The 13,004-nt window shown below is 46.9% G+C and overlaps 1 protein-coding gene across 1 annotated transcript; it reads right to left on the bottom strand.

The window, feature by feature from the left end:
- Positions 1-8,321: 8,321 nt before the first annotated feature.
- On the bottom strand, positions 8,322-11,402 carry LOC109736562 (uncharacterized). Its single transcript, XM_020295775.4, has 2 exons — positions 10,643-11,402; positions 8,322-8,887 (listed from the first exon to the last, which is right to left on the bottom strand). The coding sequence occupies exons 1-2, from the start codon at positions 11,327-11,329 to the stop codon at positions 8,627-8,629; spliced, it is 948 nt and encodes a 315-aa protein (XP_020151364.1). The 5' UTR covers positions 11,330-11,402; the 3' UTR covers positions 8,322-8,626.
- Between the last annotated feature and the right edge of the window lie 1,602 nt (positions 11,403-13,004).

Below are 13,004 nucleotides of genomic sequence, written 5' to 3'. Positions count from 1 at the left end.
TGTGTTACAAGATGTGAAGTTGAGTAATACTCAATGCCCGACCACTGCAGAAGATAGAGAGAAAATGAAAGATGTTCCATATGCTTCAGCCATAGGCTCTATCATGTATGCAATGCTGTGTACCAGACCTGATGTGTGCCTTGCTATTAGCTTAGCAGGGAGGTACCAAAGTAATCCAGGAGTGGATCACTGGACAGCGGTCAAGAACATCCTGAAATACTTAAGAAGGACTAAGGATATGTTTCTCGTTTATGGTGGTGACAAAGAGCTCGTCGTAAATGGTTACGTCGATGCAAGCTTTGACACTGATCCGGACGATTCTAAATCGCAAACCGGATACGTGTTTATATTGAACGGTGGAGCTGTCAGTTGGTGCAGTTCTAAACAAAGCGTCGTAGCGGGATCTACATGTGAAGCGGAGTACATAGCTGCTTCGGAAGCAGCAAATGAAGGAGTCTGGATGAAGGAGTTCATATCCGATCTAGGTGTCATACCTAGTGCATCGGGTCCAATGAAAATCTTTTGTGACAATACTGGTGCAATTGCTTTAGCAAAGGAATCCAGATTTCACGAGAGAACCCAGCACTTCAAGAGACGCTTCAACTCCATCCGGGATCAAGTCCAGGTGGGAGACATAGAGATTTTCAAAATACATACGGATCTGAATGTTGCAGACCAGTTGACTAAGCCTCTTCCACGAGCAAAACATGATCAACACCAAGGCTCCGTGGGTGTTAGAATCATTACTATGTAATCTAGATTATTGACTCTAGTGCAAGTGGGAGACTGAAGGAAATATGCCCTAGAGGCAATAATAAAGTTATTATTTATTTCCTTATATCATGATAAATGTTTATTATTCATGCTAGAATTGTATTGACCGGAAACATAATACATGTGTGAATACATAGACAAACAGAGTGTCACTAGTATGCCTCTACTTGACTAGCTCGTTGAATCGAAGATGGTTATGTTTCCTAGCCATAGACAAAGAGTTGTCATTTGATTAACGGGATCACATCATTAGGAGAATGATGTGATTGACTTGACCCATTCCGTTAGCTTAGCACTTGATCGTTTAGTATGTTGCTATTGCTTTCTTCATGACTTATACATGTTCCTATGACTATGAGATTATGCAACTCCCGTTTACCGGAGAACACTTTGTGTGCTACCAAACGTCACAACGTAACTGGGTGATTATAAAGGTGCTCTATAGGTGTCTCCGAAGGTAATTTTGGGTTGGCGTATTTCGAGATTAGGATTTGTCACTCCGATTGTCGCAGAGGTATCTCTGGGCCCTCTCGGTAATGCACATCACTATAAGCCTTGCAAGCATTGTGACTAATGAGTTAGTTGCGAGATGAAGTATTACAGAACGAGTAAAGAGACTTGCCAGTAACGAGATTGAACTAGGTATTGAGATACCGACGATCGAATCTCGGGCAAGTAACATACCGATGACAAAGGGAACAACGTATGTTGTTATGCGGTTTGACCGATAAAGATCTTCGTAGAATATGTGGGAGCCAATATGAGCATCCAGGTTCCGCTATTGGTTATTGACTGGAGACGTGTCTCGGTCATGTCTACATAGTTCTCGAACCCGTAGGGTCCGCATGCTTAAAGTTCGATGATGGTTATATTATGAGTTTATGTATTTTGATGTACCGAAGGTAGTTCGGAGTCCCAAATGTGATCACGGACATGACGATGAGTCTCGAAATGGTCGAGACATAAAGATCGATATATTGGACGACTATATTTGGACACCGGAATGGTTCCGGGTGAGATCGGGATAATACCGGAGCACCGGGAGGTTATCGGAACCCCCTGGGAGGTATATGGGCCTTAATGGGCTTTAGTGGAAAGGAGGGGAAAGGAGCAAGGGAGGGGGCGCGCCCCCCCAAGCTCAATCCGAATTGGGAGGGGGGCCGGCCCCCCCTTTCCTTCCTCCCTCCTTCCTCTTCCTTCCCTCTCCTACTCCAAATAGGAAAAGGGGGAATCCTACTCCCGGTGGGAGTAGGACTTCCCCCCTTGGGCGCGCCTCCTCCTCCTGGCCGGCCCCCTCCTCTCCTCCTTTATATACGGAGGAGGGGGGCACCCCATAGACACAACAATTGATCATTGATCTCTTAGCCGTGTGCGGTGCCCCCCTCCACCATAATCCACCTCGATAATATCGTAGCGGTGCTTAGGCGAAGCCCTGCGTCGGTAGAACATCATCATCGTCACCACGCTGTCATGCTGACGAAACTCTCCCTCAACACTCGGCTGGATCGGAGTTCGAGGGACGTCATCGAGTTGAACGTGTGCAGAACTCGGAGGCGCCGTGCGTTCGGTACTTGATCGGTCGGATCGTGAAGACGTACGTCTACATCAACCGCGTTGTGCTAACGCTTCCGCTTTCGGTCTACGAGGGTACGTGGACACACTCTCCCCTCTCGTTGCTATGCATCACCATGATCTTGCGTGTGCGTAGGAAATTTTTTGAAATTACTACGTTCCCCAACACCACGACCACCTGATTTGCGCACCCGCCGGCCGGATTTGGGGCGGATCCGGTCGGTCTTGAGCTCACCCGGCTGTGGGAGGCCGCGCCGCGCCATGGACTGGCCGGGCACCGGGCCGGAAGGCCTTGGCAAGGCCGCAAGGCCACATGCAGGCAGTGGCTCCTCCTCTAGCCGCTCGGATCTACATCGTCGGTGGTCCGCCGACAGATACACGAATGGTGGGCGGCCGGGCTCGGTGCTAGCCCAAAAGCTAGCCGGCGCACCGTTGCCGCTCATGAAGTGCGACCACTGCCCAAAGAAGGTCGTCCGCCGCGTGTCTACAACGCCGGAACATCCCGGATGGGTGTTCATCAAGTGCTTAAACGATGGGGTATGTGCTCTTTTTAGCTTCGGTTTGTGCTCTAGATTTGACTAGTTGTGCTAACTTCAAATTTTGTTAATGTAGAATGGATGCAAGTTTTGGTATTGGAAAGAAGAGTAGATCGATATATTTGATAGAGCGTAATTTAATAGATGTTCGTGCACTTTTAGCTAGCATAGAGGCTGTAGATGAGACAAGTGCACTTGTTGCTAGATTAGAGGCTAGACACGATACTAGATGCGAGGAAGCAACATCGACTTCTTTAGACTCGAAGAAGAAGAAAGAAACACGCAAGATAGAGGCGGCTCCTCCGCAGATCAACAATGAGTGCACCGAGAAGGCGCTAATCCAACTTACAGGAGCAGTTATGGAAGTTGGATATCTTCTAAAATGTATTCTTGTGGTTCTTGTTTTCTTTGGTCTTACTTTTCTAGTCAAAATTTGGTGATGTATTGCCATGTACCAAGAATGAATGATGAAAAAAAGTTTAAGAGCTTGAAAAGATAATGTACGCGGACAGGATGCAGCCGCGTGTTGGGCGCACGGCCACCCCATCCCAGAAACGGCCCGGACACGACCCCATTGCTCTACCCAAACGGAAAGAATCCGGGCAAAGCGGACGTCCGTTTGGGGTCGCGCGGTGGAGTTGGCCTAATGCTTGCCAACGCTGAAGAAAGAAAGAAAGAAAGTGAAGTGAGACTGCAACAGAAGAGGGGAGAAATGACGCATACCACTTGACTTGCATTTTGAGAAAGGAGAAAGTAACAACATCAAGAGTGAAAGCAAGGCGAAAAAGTACTGTCAGGTATCAAACCAGCACGCCACTGTGAAAGATGCGGAGAAAGGTCAAAAAGCAGCAGCTCTATAACCGGTAGCAACCAGAGAGACGGACGATTAGCCCGCCAGCCCGATACGATACCGGTATACCCTGTATAGAGCTCATCACGCCTCCCTCATGATATGTGTAAGTTGTGTCTTAATCATACGCGATTGCATATATTTACATGTTGCTACCAAACAACACTACAGGGTCACAAACCGGAAGAGATCACAATGGAGGAGACGGAGGAGGAGCAAGTGCCCACTCTGGTGAAGGTGGACGCGGATTTTTTGAACAGCTGCACCGGGGCCGCGCTATCATAGCGGTCGAAGCTACGCGCTCTCCCTCGAGATGCCCACCTCAGGATAGTGATTTAGTGCACGTATTACCGTGTCAGACTTCTGTCGCGTAGGGTAACAGCTCCACCGTATCCTCTGTATTTTTTTGTCTCCACCCGACCCCTTGCATACCGACGCGGCCCGTGAGCACGGCTGATTTCTCTCCCCTGTACAGCGCACTGCTCGGTCTCCTGACTCCTCGCTGCAATGGATTGGGTGCTCAAATTGTCTGAAGGGAGGAACAGAGTCAGCCGTGATCAAATTGTCTGAAGGGAGGAACAGAGTCAGCTACTGAACTTGCAGGTGTGCCCAAATTGTCTGAAGGACATGCGCTGGGGGTGTGTGATGAATGATTTGGACCTTGACCGTCACTACTCCCACCCGCAATGCCATCATTTTGCCATGATTTGCATGATGATGTAACACCTTGAGAACCGTTGTTAATGTCAGCAGCATCCCCATCCGATATATTTGCGAATAAAGCATAGCCACCATCTTGATATCTACAGCTGACACTCTTATTCTTGCCCACCTTTGGTGACGGGGTGAAATCCAAACCTAAATCAAAAATCAGCTCCTTGTCCCAGCAAACCGTGTTTACACGTTTCCTAACATCCATTGTGTTCCCCTCAGGCGTACTAGCCAGCAGGTCGGCCACGTTGAGATCGACATCCATCTCAGAATTAGACCTCTGCCCCCACCATGTTGGGGTGCTAATAAGTTGCTTGGTGCATCGATATCCACACGAGGGCGTTTATTTTGCATATGGAGAACCAAAGCTTCATCGTTCCTCTTTTCTGGGCTGCTCACATCTGCGATCCAACATATAAAACTTATATCAACAACTAATTAGTTTTACACATGACCGCGTATACATATGGAATGCATGCTAACAAGACTAATAAATTTTACGCGTCTGACATGTCATAACACGTACCATCGGAAGCCATATTAGCCCCCACTGTTGACGATTTCGTGGCATTGTTGTCTCTATTTACTATCGTCAACCCGGATGCATGCATTACACCCTTATTACGTGTAAAACTGTTGTCATTCAACATTTTGTATATCTTCCCATAAAAAATTTGCATTCATAACTTCAACCTGCTTAATGATGCCCTCTTGGTGTGCTTTCAGCTCATTATATAGGTTAAGTTTGGCCTGCACACAGATCAGTCATATGGTTTCAGAAAATGTATGTCATCAATTAAAAAGGACTGGCTCTCTGACAACGCACAAATATCATGTAAAACAACGTTGCGGTCAGGAATGTCACCTGATGCGTCAAGCCCATAGCATCACAAATCTTTGTTGCACATGCCCAAGCATCCCCCTGTTGTTGCGCATTATCTTCGTCATCTGCCCTTGAATATGCTGAACTAGCAGCATCACGTGGCTGCAGGACGAAATACATATAAAAGATGAGTATGCCCTATCAGCGAAGTTGTGGTGCTAATCTGGATAATGGACTGGGTGGGGACTTACAGCTGAAATCCCAAAAATGAAATCTCCGTTCTTCGATGAATCCATCGGCCTTTTGTCAGCATTGATCATGGCTCTAATTTATCCGCGGTGAAATCTTTAATTCTGGGGAACACATCATGTGTCATGCTTAAATCCCCCAACTGAATATTGTCTAGATAGAACACCTGGTGCACATGCCGAAAAACAAAACAACAAAAAACAGTGTTAATAACCCGTCGTTTATCAGATGCGTATAATGTAACATCAGCTGTGTGCTGATGAAGTAATGAGGTATCTGAAACGTCTTGACCTGTAGGAAGAGCAAACATCCTGTTATGTTCGACACCGTTGCTTTCCTGCGAATATCTTGTTTCATCTTAGCGGTGGCTGCACACAGTACTTCAACAATATATCTTCCCCAATTGAACTTATCCAAGCTATTCGGGTCGACCAGTGCTGGCCAATAATCAGTGTAGAAGTAGTCACTCTTGACTGTCGGTGCAAATACATGTGTCATCATGAGTACGATGTATGCAGTTTTGAATGCAGCCACCTCTGTTTGTGACATCTTCCCCTTATAGTCACGTGACAGTATGGACTGTATGCTCTTCAGACTTCTTACATCCTTGTTCTCTATCCCCAAACGACCACGCAAGTATGCATATACAGTGTCACTCCTATCAAGAGTTTTGTCCATGACATCTGTTCCAGCTGCCGGGATTCCGAATACTTTCTCAACATCACTCTCATTGAACTTAAAAACCTTATTCGGTCCCAATACAATGGCTTGTCTGACCTCATCCACCATCCCTAGAAGCCAGACCATATGCTTGACGCTTAGTTTGCTAATCAGAGGCATGGATAGAGTGCCACCCCAACCCATAGAGTTAACGATTTCTCGTTTTTGCTGGTCAAACTGCGAAATAACAGAGTACACCTTCTGAACTGAGCATCTGAAAGTAGGGCCATTATACCCGTCGCCCCTGTCTGTTTCGTCCTCTTCAACGATTGTGGGCAGCTTGTTGAGCTTGCTGTAGTTCTGCAGATTCAGAGCATTGGTCAAATGTAGAACTCTTGCATACGGATAAACAAAAACATTGATTTCTATACTACGGCTGTTACCAAACAAACACCTTGGCGCATCCCCTGTAACAAAAAAGGCTAACTACAAAACCTTGGTACTTATAAAACTGCATCAGTATCAGCTACCCTGCTCTACGCCATTAGTACAAAATGTGCATATCGTTTTGCATCCCCGGATCCCTTCCCAGCATCAACAGTCCGAGATTCAATATTAAGATTACATGCCATCTTACCTGCATAATGGCTGATTACTGACGAACACCTGACGCTTATTTGCTGCCCCAAACCTGACCCTAACCTGGCCTGCAGAAGAAAGAGGATCCATGAACAAAATACATCCCGACCATCTAAAAAACCTATGCGCTTAGCTGAAATAACATGTTTACCTGGTGTAGCTCCGTTCAATGGCTCGCGGCGCGAGATGACATGGGCGGCGGTGCCCGCCGCGGCCCGGCACTGGTCGTCCCCGGCGACTCCTCTTTCACCAGCCACTCCTGCCTCCCGCAAGGATTTGGCTTCAGTTCATGCTCTGCCTTCCTTGGATCCCCCTCCCCCGCCGCCTAGCATGCTCCTGGAGGTACGAGTGGGGGCGCAGAAAGACCTTTGTCACGGGCCGCCTCCCCCCGTGTCCGATAAGTGTTCTGAACTTTTCTCTAGCTGAACAGAACCCTAGGCTATGAAGTAGGCATATCACGGGTGACGGGTATTACTAACCCACCCGATGTAACCGTGGCCTGGCCATCTTACGGTAAAGGCTGACGCGTATCCCGATGTATATGGACGACCCAGATAAGAGGGCCGGGGTGCAGCAGCACTATAACATGGTGCTGACGAAGGCGGAGGAGGAGGAGACGCTGGTGTCTGCGCTCAGACTGCTACAGGCAGAGCAACACTACAACCTTCAGCCCCTGGAGGAGCACCGACTAGCGGAGGACCAACCAGTAGAGGCAGAGCGTGCGTCCAAACCTGGCGATCATCAATGTCAACCGGGCCATGCTCAACTCCGTCTCCGTGCACAACATCCGTACCATCCGCTGCAAGCGTCCGCGGCAACGAGAGGGAGCGCAAACGGTTCTTCAAAGGGGCGGGAGGCGGAGGACGACTATACGCCTGAGCAACACAACGAGGAGGCCGGACCGCCTCGTGCGGGCCGGGCCTGTCAACCTCACCTCCAACGGGGAGCAGTAGAGTAGGATTTAGTTGTTTTTAGGTCCTTTTGTATCTAATAAAAATTATTCCAGGAAATCAAATGCTCAAGCAACCCCTTTCATTCAATTTTTTTTCCAGGAAATCAATGAAAATCAGTGGCCGCTTTAATTTGCTGACTCATGTTGAATGGCCGGCGCTCCACCTGCCATCCATTTGGTGATCCACGTTGTTGGAGCTACCCTTACGTTTTTCTATTACCAGGATTAAGATAGGACTGCTGATATTGAATCGACAGTGCTAAAAGAAACCCAACATAAACAATCCACTTCTTTTTATATAGGCATATATCTTGGTCCAGAACAACCATCACAAATGTCATGATACAACAAACATGCTTTACACATGAAAGCCATATCTTATCTTTGGTCCGGCACACGGACAGTGAGGTCATAATACACCATGCCCAAGCAAGATGGAGACTAAACGGTGTTGAATGCTTTGCGTCCGCTGAAGAATAAATAAGGAAAAAAAAAGGTCACATGCCATGCCACTTGACCTACATTTTGACAAGGAGAAACTAACAGCACGAAGAGTGAAAGCGAGACCGAGAAGTATCAAACTCCACTGAGAAACAAAGGGAGAAAGGTCAAAAAAACACCAGCTCTGTAACCGGTAGCAACATAGAACCAGACGATTAGCCTACTGCCTGATACTATACCTTGGATAGAGCTCATCACAACTCATGGGGATGTGTAAACTCTGTGTCTGTCCAGCACATACACGGTTGCATCATATATTTACATGCTGCTAACAAACAACACCACAGAGTATAAACATGGCCGACGCCACTTACCGAGTATTGCAACTTAAATAGCAGCAGACTACATTCTCGACCGTCCTAATCTTCGTTGAAGTACTTGTCCTCCGCGTCGTAGTTGGCCTCTCTGGACCAGTGGTCGTCCAGCATCTCGTCGTTGTCGATCTGGGGGTAGTCCATGTGCTCCGAGTCTTGGCCTGACAGGAACTTCTCCTGCATCACCGAGGTGAACTGCTCCAGCTGATCCTGCATCTCTTCATCGGATAATATTGACTTGAAAGTCCCTGCAGGGGGTCCTGCAGTCCCGTTCGGGCACCCACCAGCCTCGTCGTGTGCAACCACCTGCGACCAGGGGTTAGGAGAAAATGAACATCTTTTTTTTTGCGGGGTTAAAGGGATTTCATTGCTCAAACTGGAGGAAGCTCCTCCAAACAAAGTTGGGGTACATTAGCAGGGCCAGATTTTAGCCAAACTGCCGCCCTAGCTTCTACACGACCAAAAGTCGCCAACCTATGACTGACAGTATTTTGACACCTACTAATATGAGAAAATGAACATCTAATAATATGCTAAGGCAAAGTTAACTACTGCTCCACCAGAGTATCTTAGTAAGGAAAAGGGAGATAGGAAATAGATCTATCTAAACTCAGAGGAAAGATACCCTGGTTTTTCTCTCCAGTCAAATAACAATAGGCAAATGCCGCAAGTGCAAGCCCAATGTGACGGTAATTGAAAGATACGCCTTAGATTGACCAAGTCTGGCATATTGGCCTACTGAACCAGATTGTCATTTCTCCAGACAACAGCTCTACAGCAATTTCATACAGACAAAGTTGGAACATTATGTTATGCATCTGTTCTAGTCGAGAAATTATCCAGTGATCTGGTTTTACTTTCAACTTGTTTCTTCCTCACCGCTTAAATGTACAGTCAAAATGTGAGGTGCATATGTTGTTTTCAAATTCATCACAGAGCCCTAGCCAACAATAAAATACTGCAGAGTTAACAATGACAGAGTTTCTAAATCTGACTACAGCTACAGCCGAGGCTACACCAACCCCCGGTTACAAATGTTTCAGCAAAAAACAGGTAATCCTAGTTTCTTTGGGCGTTCTGAGGCTGGCAAAGCGGAAACAGATGACCACGGTCCCGACCTTGGCCCAATCGACCTACTTATCTTACAAAGGGTGAAGACAAAGACTTGCAGGAAGGCTGATACCTAGAATCCATTCCTATTGTACAAAATGGTCCAGATAGACTGAGTAAAAAAAAGGCTTCAATTCGATTCTCCAAATTGGAAAGTCACATATGACGGGCAGTGCACTCAAAGATTTGGCGAATGAGGGCCCACCCAAAAGCACTATATCTGAAGTTAGAACTATGTAATAGCAGTTACATGGTGCCATAGTAATCCTAGTTTCTTAGAGTGGGTCCGATATATCTGAATTAGAACTATGTAATAACAAACCATATTAATCCTAGTTTCTTAGAGCGGGTCTGATAGATCTGAAGTTAGAACTACATAACTAGCAAACTAGCAGTTACACAATGCCATACAAAGAACGCATTTCACACACAAAAAACATGAGTAAATAGAAACCGTATCCTAGCGTAAACATAACCAACCAAGATGCTATTGCAGGGTATCTGCAACTGCAAACTACACTTAAGGAAACTCTAAAGCAGCTCTGCAGAAAAAGATGTTTTTTTTCCTACCTAACCATTTACTGGGTTTGATGTAATACAGTCATACCTGTAAAACAAGTAATTTTCTACAACCTCTGTAACTTAACGTAAGACGTTTTTACAGCAAAAACGTCTTACATTAAGTTACAGAGGGAGTACATCTGAAGACTTCAGATAGTGTAGATCACTATTTTCCATAGACAAAGAAGACTACAAAGCAACATTAATATTCTACAAGTCACAGCGAGTTTGACATAAGCGAAATCGATGTAAGCACAACTACATCGCCTCAATGTATCATCGAAGCTCAAACTTGTACAGTTCTATGTAAGTGCAAGCAATGTAACACAGAAATTAGGCACAATCAAGTCAGAACATGCAGAGAGTAATACTAATTGGCAGCAAGCAAACCTCAGTCGAGCTAAGATTCTCAGTGTTCTCCTCCATGCCGATGTTCTCTTCCTCTTCCCCCTCCTCCTCTTCTTCCTCCTCTTCCTCTTCCTCCTCCTCCTCCTCTTCCTCCTGCCCCATCATCGGCCGCTCAACGGGACCGCCGACCCACTCGCTGGGGTCAACACCCCTCCTGATCTGCTCCCCGCGGATCTTCTCCACGATGACGGCCTCCTCGGCCCGCCGCATCAGCGTCTCGGAGAACTTCTCCCCGGGCCGCACCATGGCCCGGCCGAAGGGGTCCTGGAACCTGCCGAGGTACTCGTGGTGCAGGTACGGCTCCCGCTCCCGCATCGCCTCCTCGGAGAAGTAGTCCCCCTGGGTCACCAGGCGGTGGAGGTAGGCGCGGCGCCGGTTGCGCACGCGCGCGGGGGCCGGGGCCTCCCCGGCGGCCGCGGCGCGCAGGCGGCGGAGGTGCCACCCCACCTCGTAGTCGTCCCGGAGCGCGTCGAAGGGGGCCAGCTCGTCCGGGCGCAGCGCGGCGCCGTACCGCTCGAGGAAGAGCGGCGCGTCGCGGGAGAGGAGGTCGAGGAGGGCGGACTTGCGCGTCTCCGGCGGCGGCGAGGTGCGGAGGAAGGCCGTGGGGAAGTAGAGGCCGTCGACGGCGGAGAGCCGGGCGGCGATGCGGTCCATCGCCGCGGGCTCCATGGCGAGCGGCGGTGGCGGCCTGGTGGGTCGGCGCCGGAGGAGGGGGTTGGCTGGTTCGGTCGGGCTTTGGCGGTGCGCGGATTGGTGGGTTGGGCTTTGAACTATTCTATATGGGGTCGGTTTCGTTTTCCAATGGGCCGTCGTGGTGTGTCCATCGTGAACAGATCAAAAGGTGATGATTAGATCCATTGTCCAGTAACAATTAGCTTTTTTCTCAAAAAAGATATAACAATTAGTTTTAAAAAGCCCTTAAAATTTTAGTTTTAAAGAGAAAGAAGAAACACTAATTAATATTTAAATATTTTGTTGCGAGGATAATAACAATAACTTCATGAGAATTATATTTGATAGTTTTCAATAATTCTAAAACAATACAATACGTTAGAACATCGATGTACCCCTTCGCAAAGAAAGAACATCGATGTACATTATAAACGTGCTGAATTTCACAAATAAACTCATATTCGTGTGGGAATGTATTTAATACCAACGTTTTTTTATTCGCAAAAAAACCAACGATTGTTTTCATCCGCAAAAAGAAAACCAATGGTTGTTTTCATCCGAAAAAAACCAACATTTGTTAGGCTTGAATTTTTCTCCTTAATCTAGTGAGGGTTAAATGAACAAAAACGCTAAAAATTTGACATCGGATTTCTAGGCATGGAAAATCCGAGGTTTTCATGGCAATTTATATTTGGCGCGATGATGGCAATTTTAGTTTGCAAGCACAATAATTTCCTGCCAAAAATGAAAATTGAAGCGAATTTCCCATGCTCGCCAACTAAACTTGTCATTCTGGATGAACATAATTTGCCATTAAAAAGTGTTGGCTTTATCATGCCTAAAAGCTGGCGTTCATTGAATATCCGGGTCCTAAATGAATTGAAGTCAGTATGTTTGCCTTAACAACGTGATTATCCTATTGTTCATCGCCCCTTAGTAGCTGCTAATATTTACATACATATATGTCCTAAAAATTGAAAAAAAGTCCTCGGGCTCTTTTTTAAGGCAGAGGCCAAGCAAGGTCGGCGGTGCAGCAAGTGATCAACATGCCCAAGGGACATGCCAGTTGGGAAATGTTGACACAAGTGGTCTCATGCATGGGAAAGCTTGCCCTAGCGATGTACAAGAGGAGGTCAAGGTTGTGCTGCAGGGTTACACAAGTATAGTTTCAGCAAAATATTTAGGGCTCCCTACACCAATGGGCCAAATGGCATGAGGGAATTTTCACATCATCCAAGCGCAACTTCTGAAAGGAATGGCGCAATACGGAGAATTTTCTAACGGCGCAAAGAAATCCTCATCAAGGTAGTTATGCAATCCCCGTTGACCTATTTGATGGATGTCTTTAAACTTAACGGGCCTTTATGAAGAACTCATGAAAATCATAAGAGAGTTTTGATGGGGTGCAAGCAAAGATATCCATTGCACCCACTAGATCTCGTGGGAATGCATGATCCGTCTGAAACCTTGTGGTGGTATGCGTTTTTGACATTTACAACTCTTTAATCAAACAGTGCTGGTTAAACAGACATCGATGCTTTTTGTTGCGACATGCTAAGTTTTCTCCCTTATTGCTAGTAGGTTGATGGGTGGCACGCCTGGCACACATGTTTTGGCCTTGCAGCCTTGCTTGTGTGTCCATAACTCAAAATAGGTGACCTAAGCCGCCACC

The sequence above is a fragment of the Aegilops tauschii genome, chromosome 7 (assembly GCF_002575655.3).
Source record: "Aegilops tauschii subsp. strangulata cultivar AL8/78 chromosome 7, Aet v6.0, whole genome shotgun sequence".
In the NCBI taxonomy this organism is placed as follows: domain Eukaryota; kingdom Viridiplantae; phylum Streptophyta; class Magnoliopsida; order Poales; family Poaceae; genus Aegilops; species Aegilops tauschii.
The sequence above is the reverse complement of the archived record's forward strand: the minus strand, read 5'-3'. Positions and strand labels throughout refer to the sequence as shown.

What these genes read in the sequence shown, in the direction of transcription:
- LOC109736562 (XM_020295775.4), bottom strand. Translation starts at nt 11,329, where the DNA reads ATGGAGCCCGCGGCGATGGACCGCATCGCCGCCCGGCTCTCCGCCGTC. An exon ending in AGAATCTTAGCTCGACTGAG is followed by an intron (nt 8,888 to 10,642) that starts GTTTGCTTGCTG and finishes CCCTGGTCGCAG; the next exon opens with GTGGTTGCACACGACGAGGC.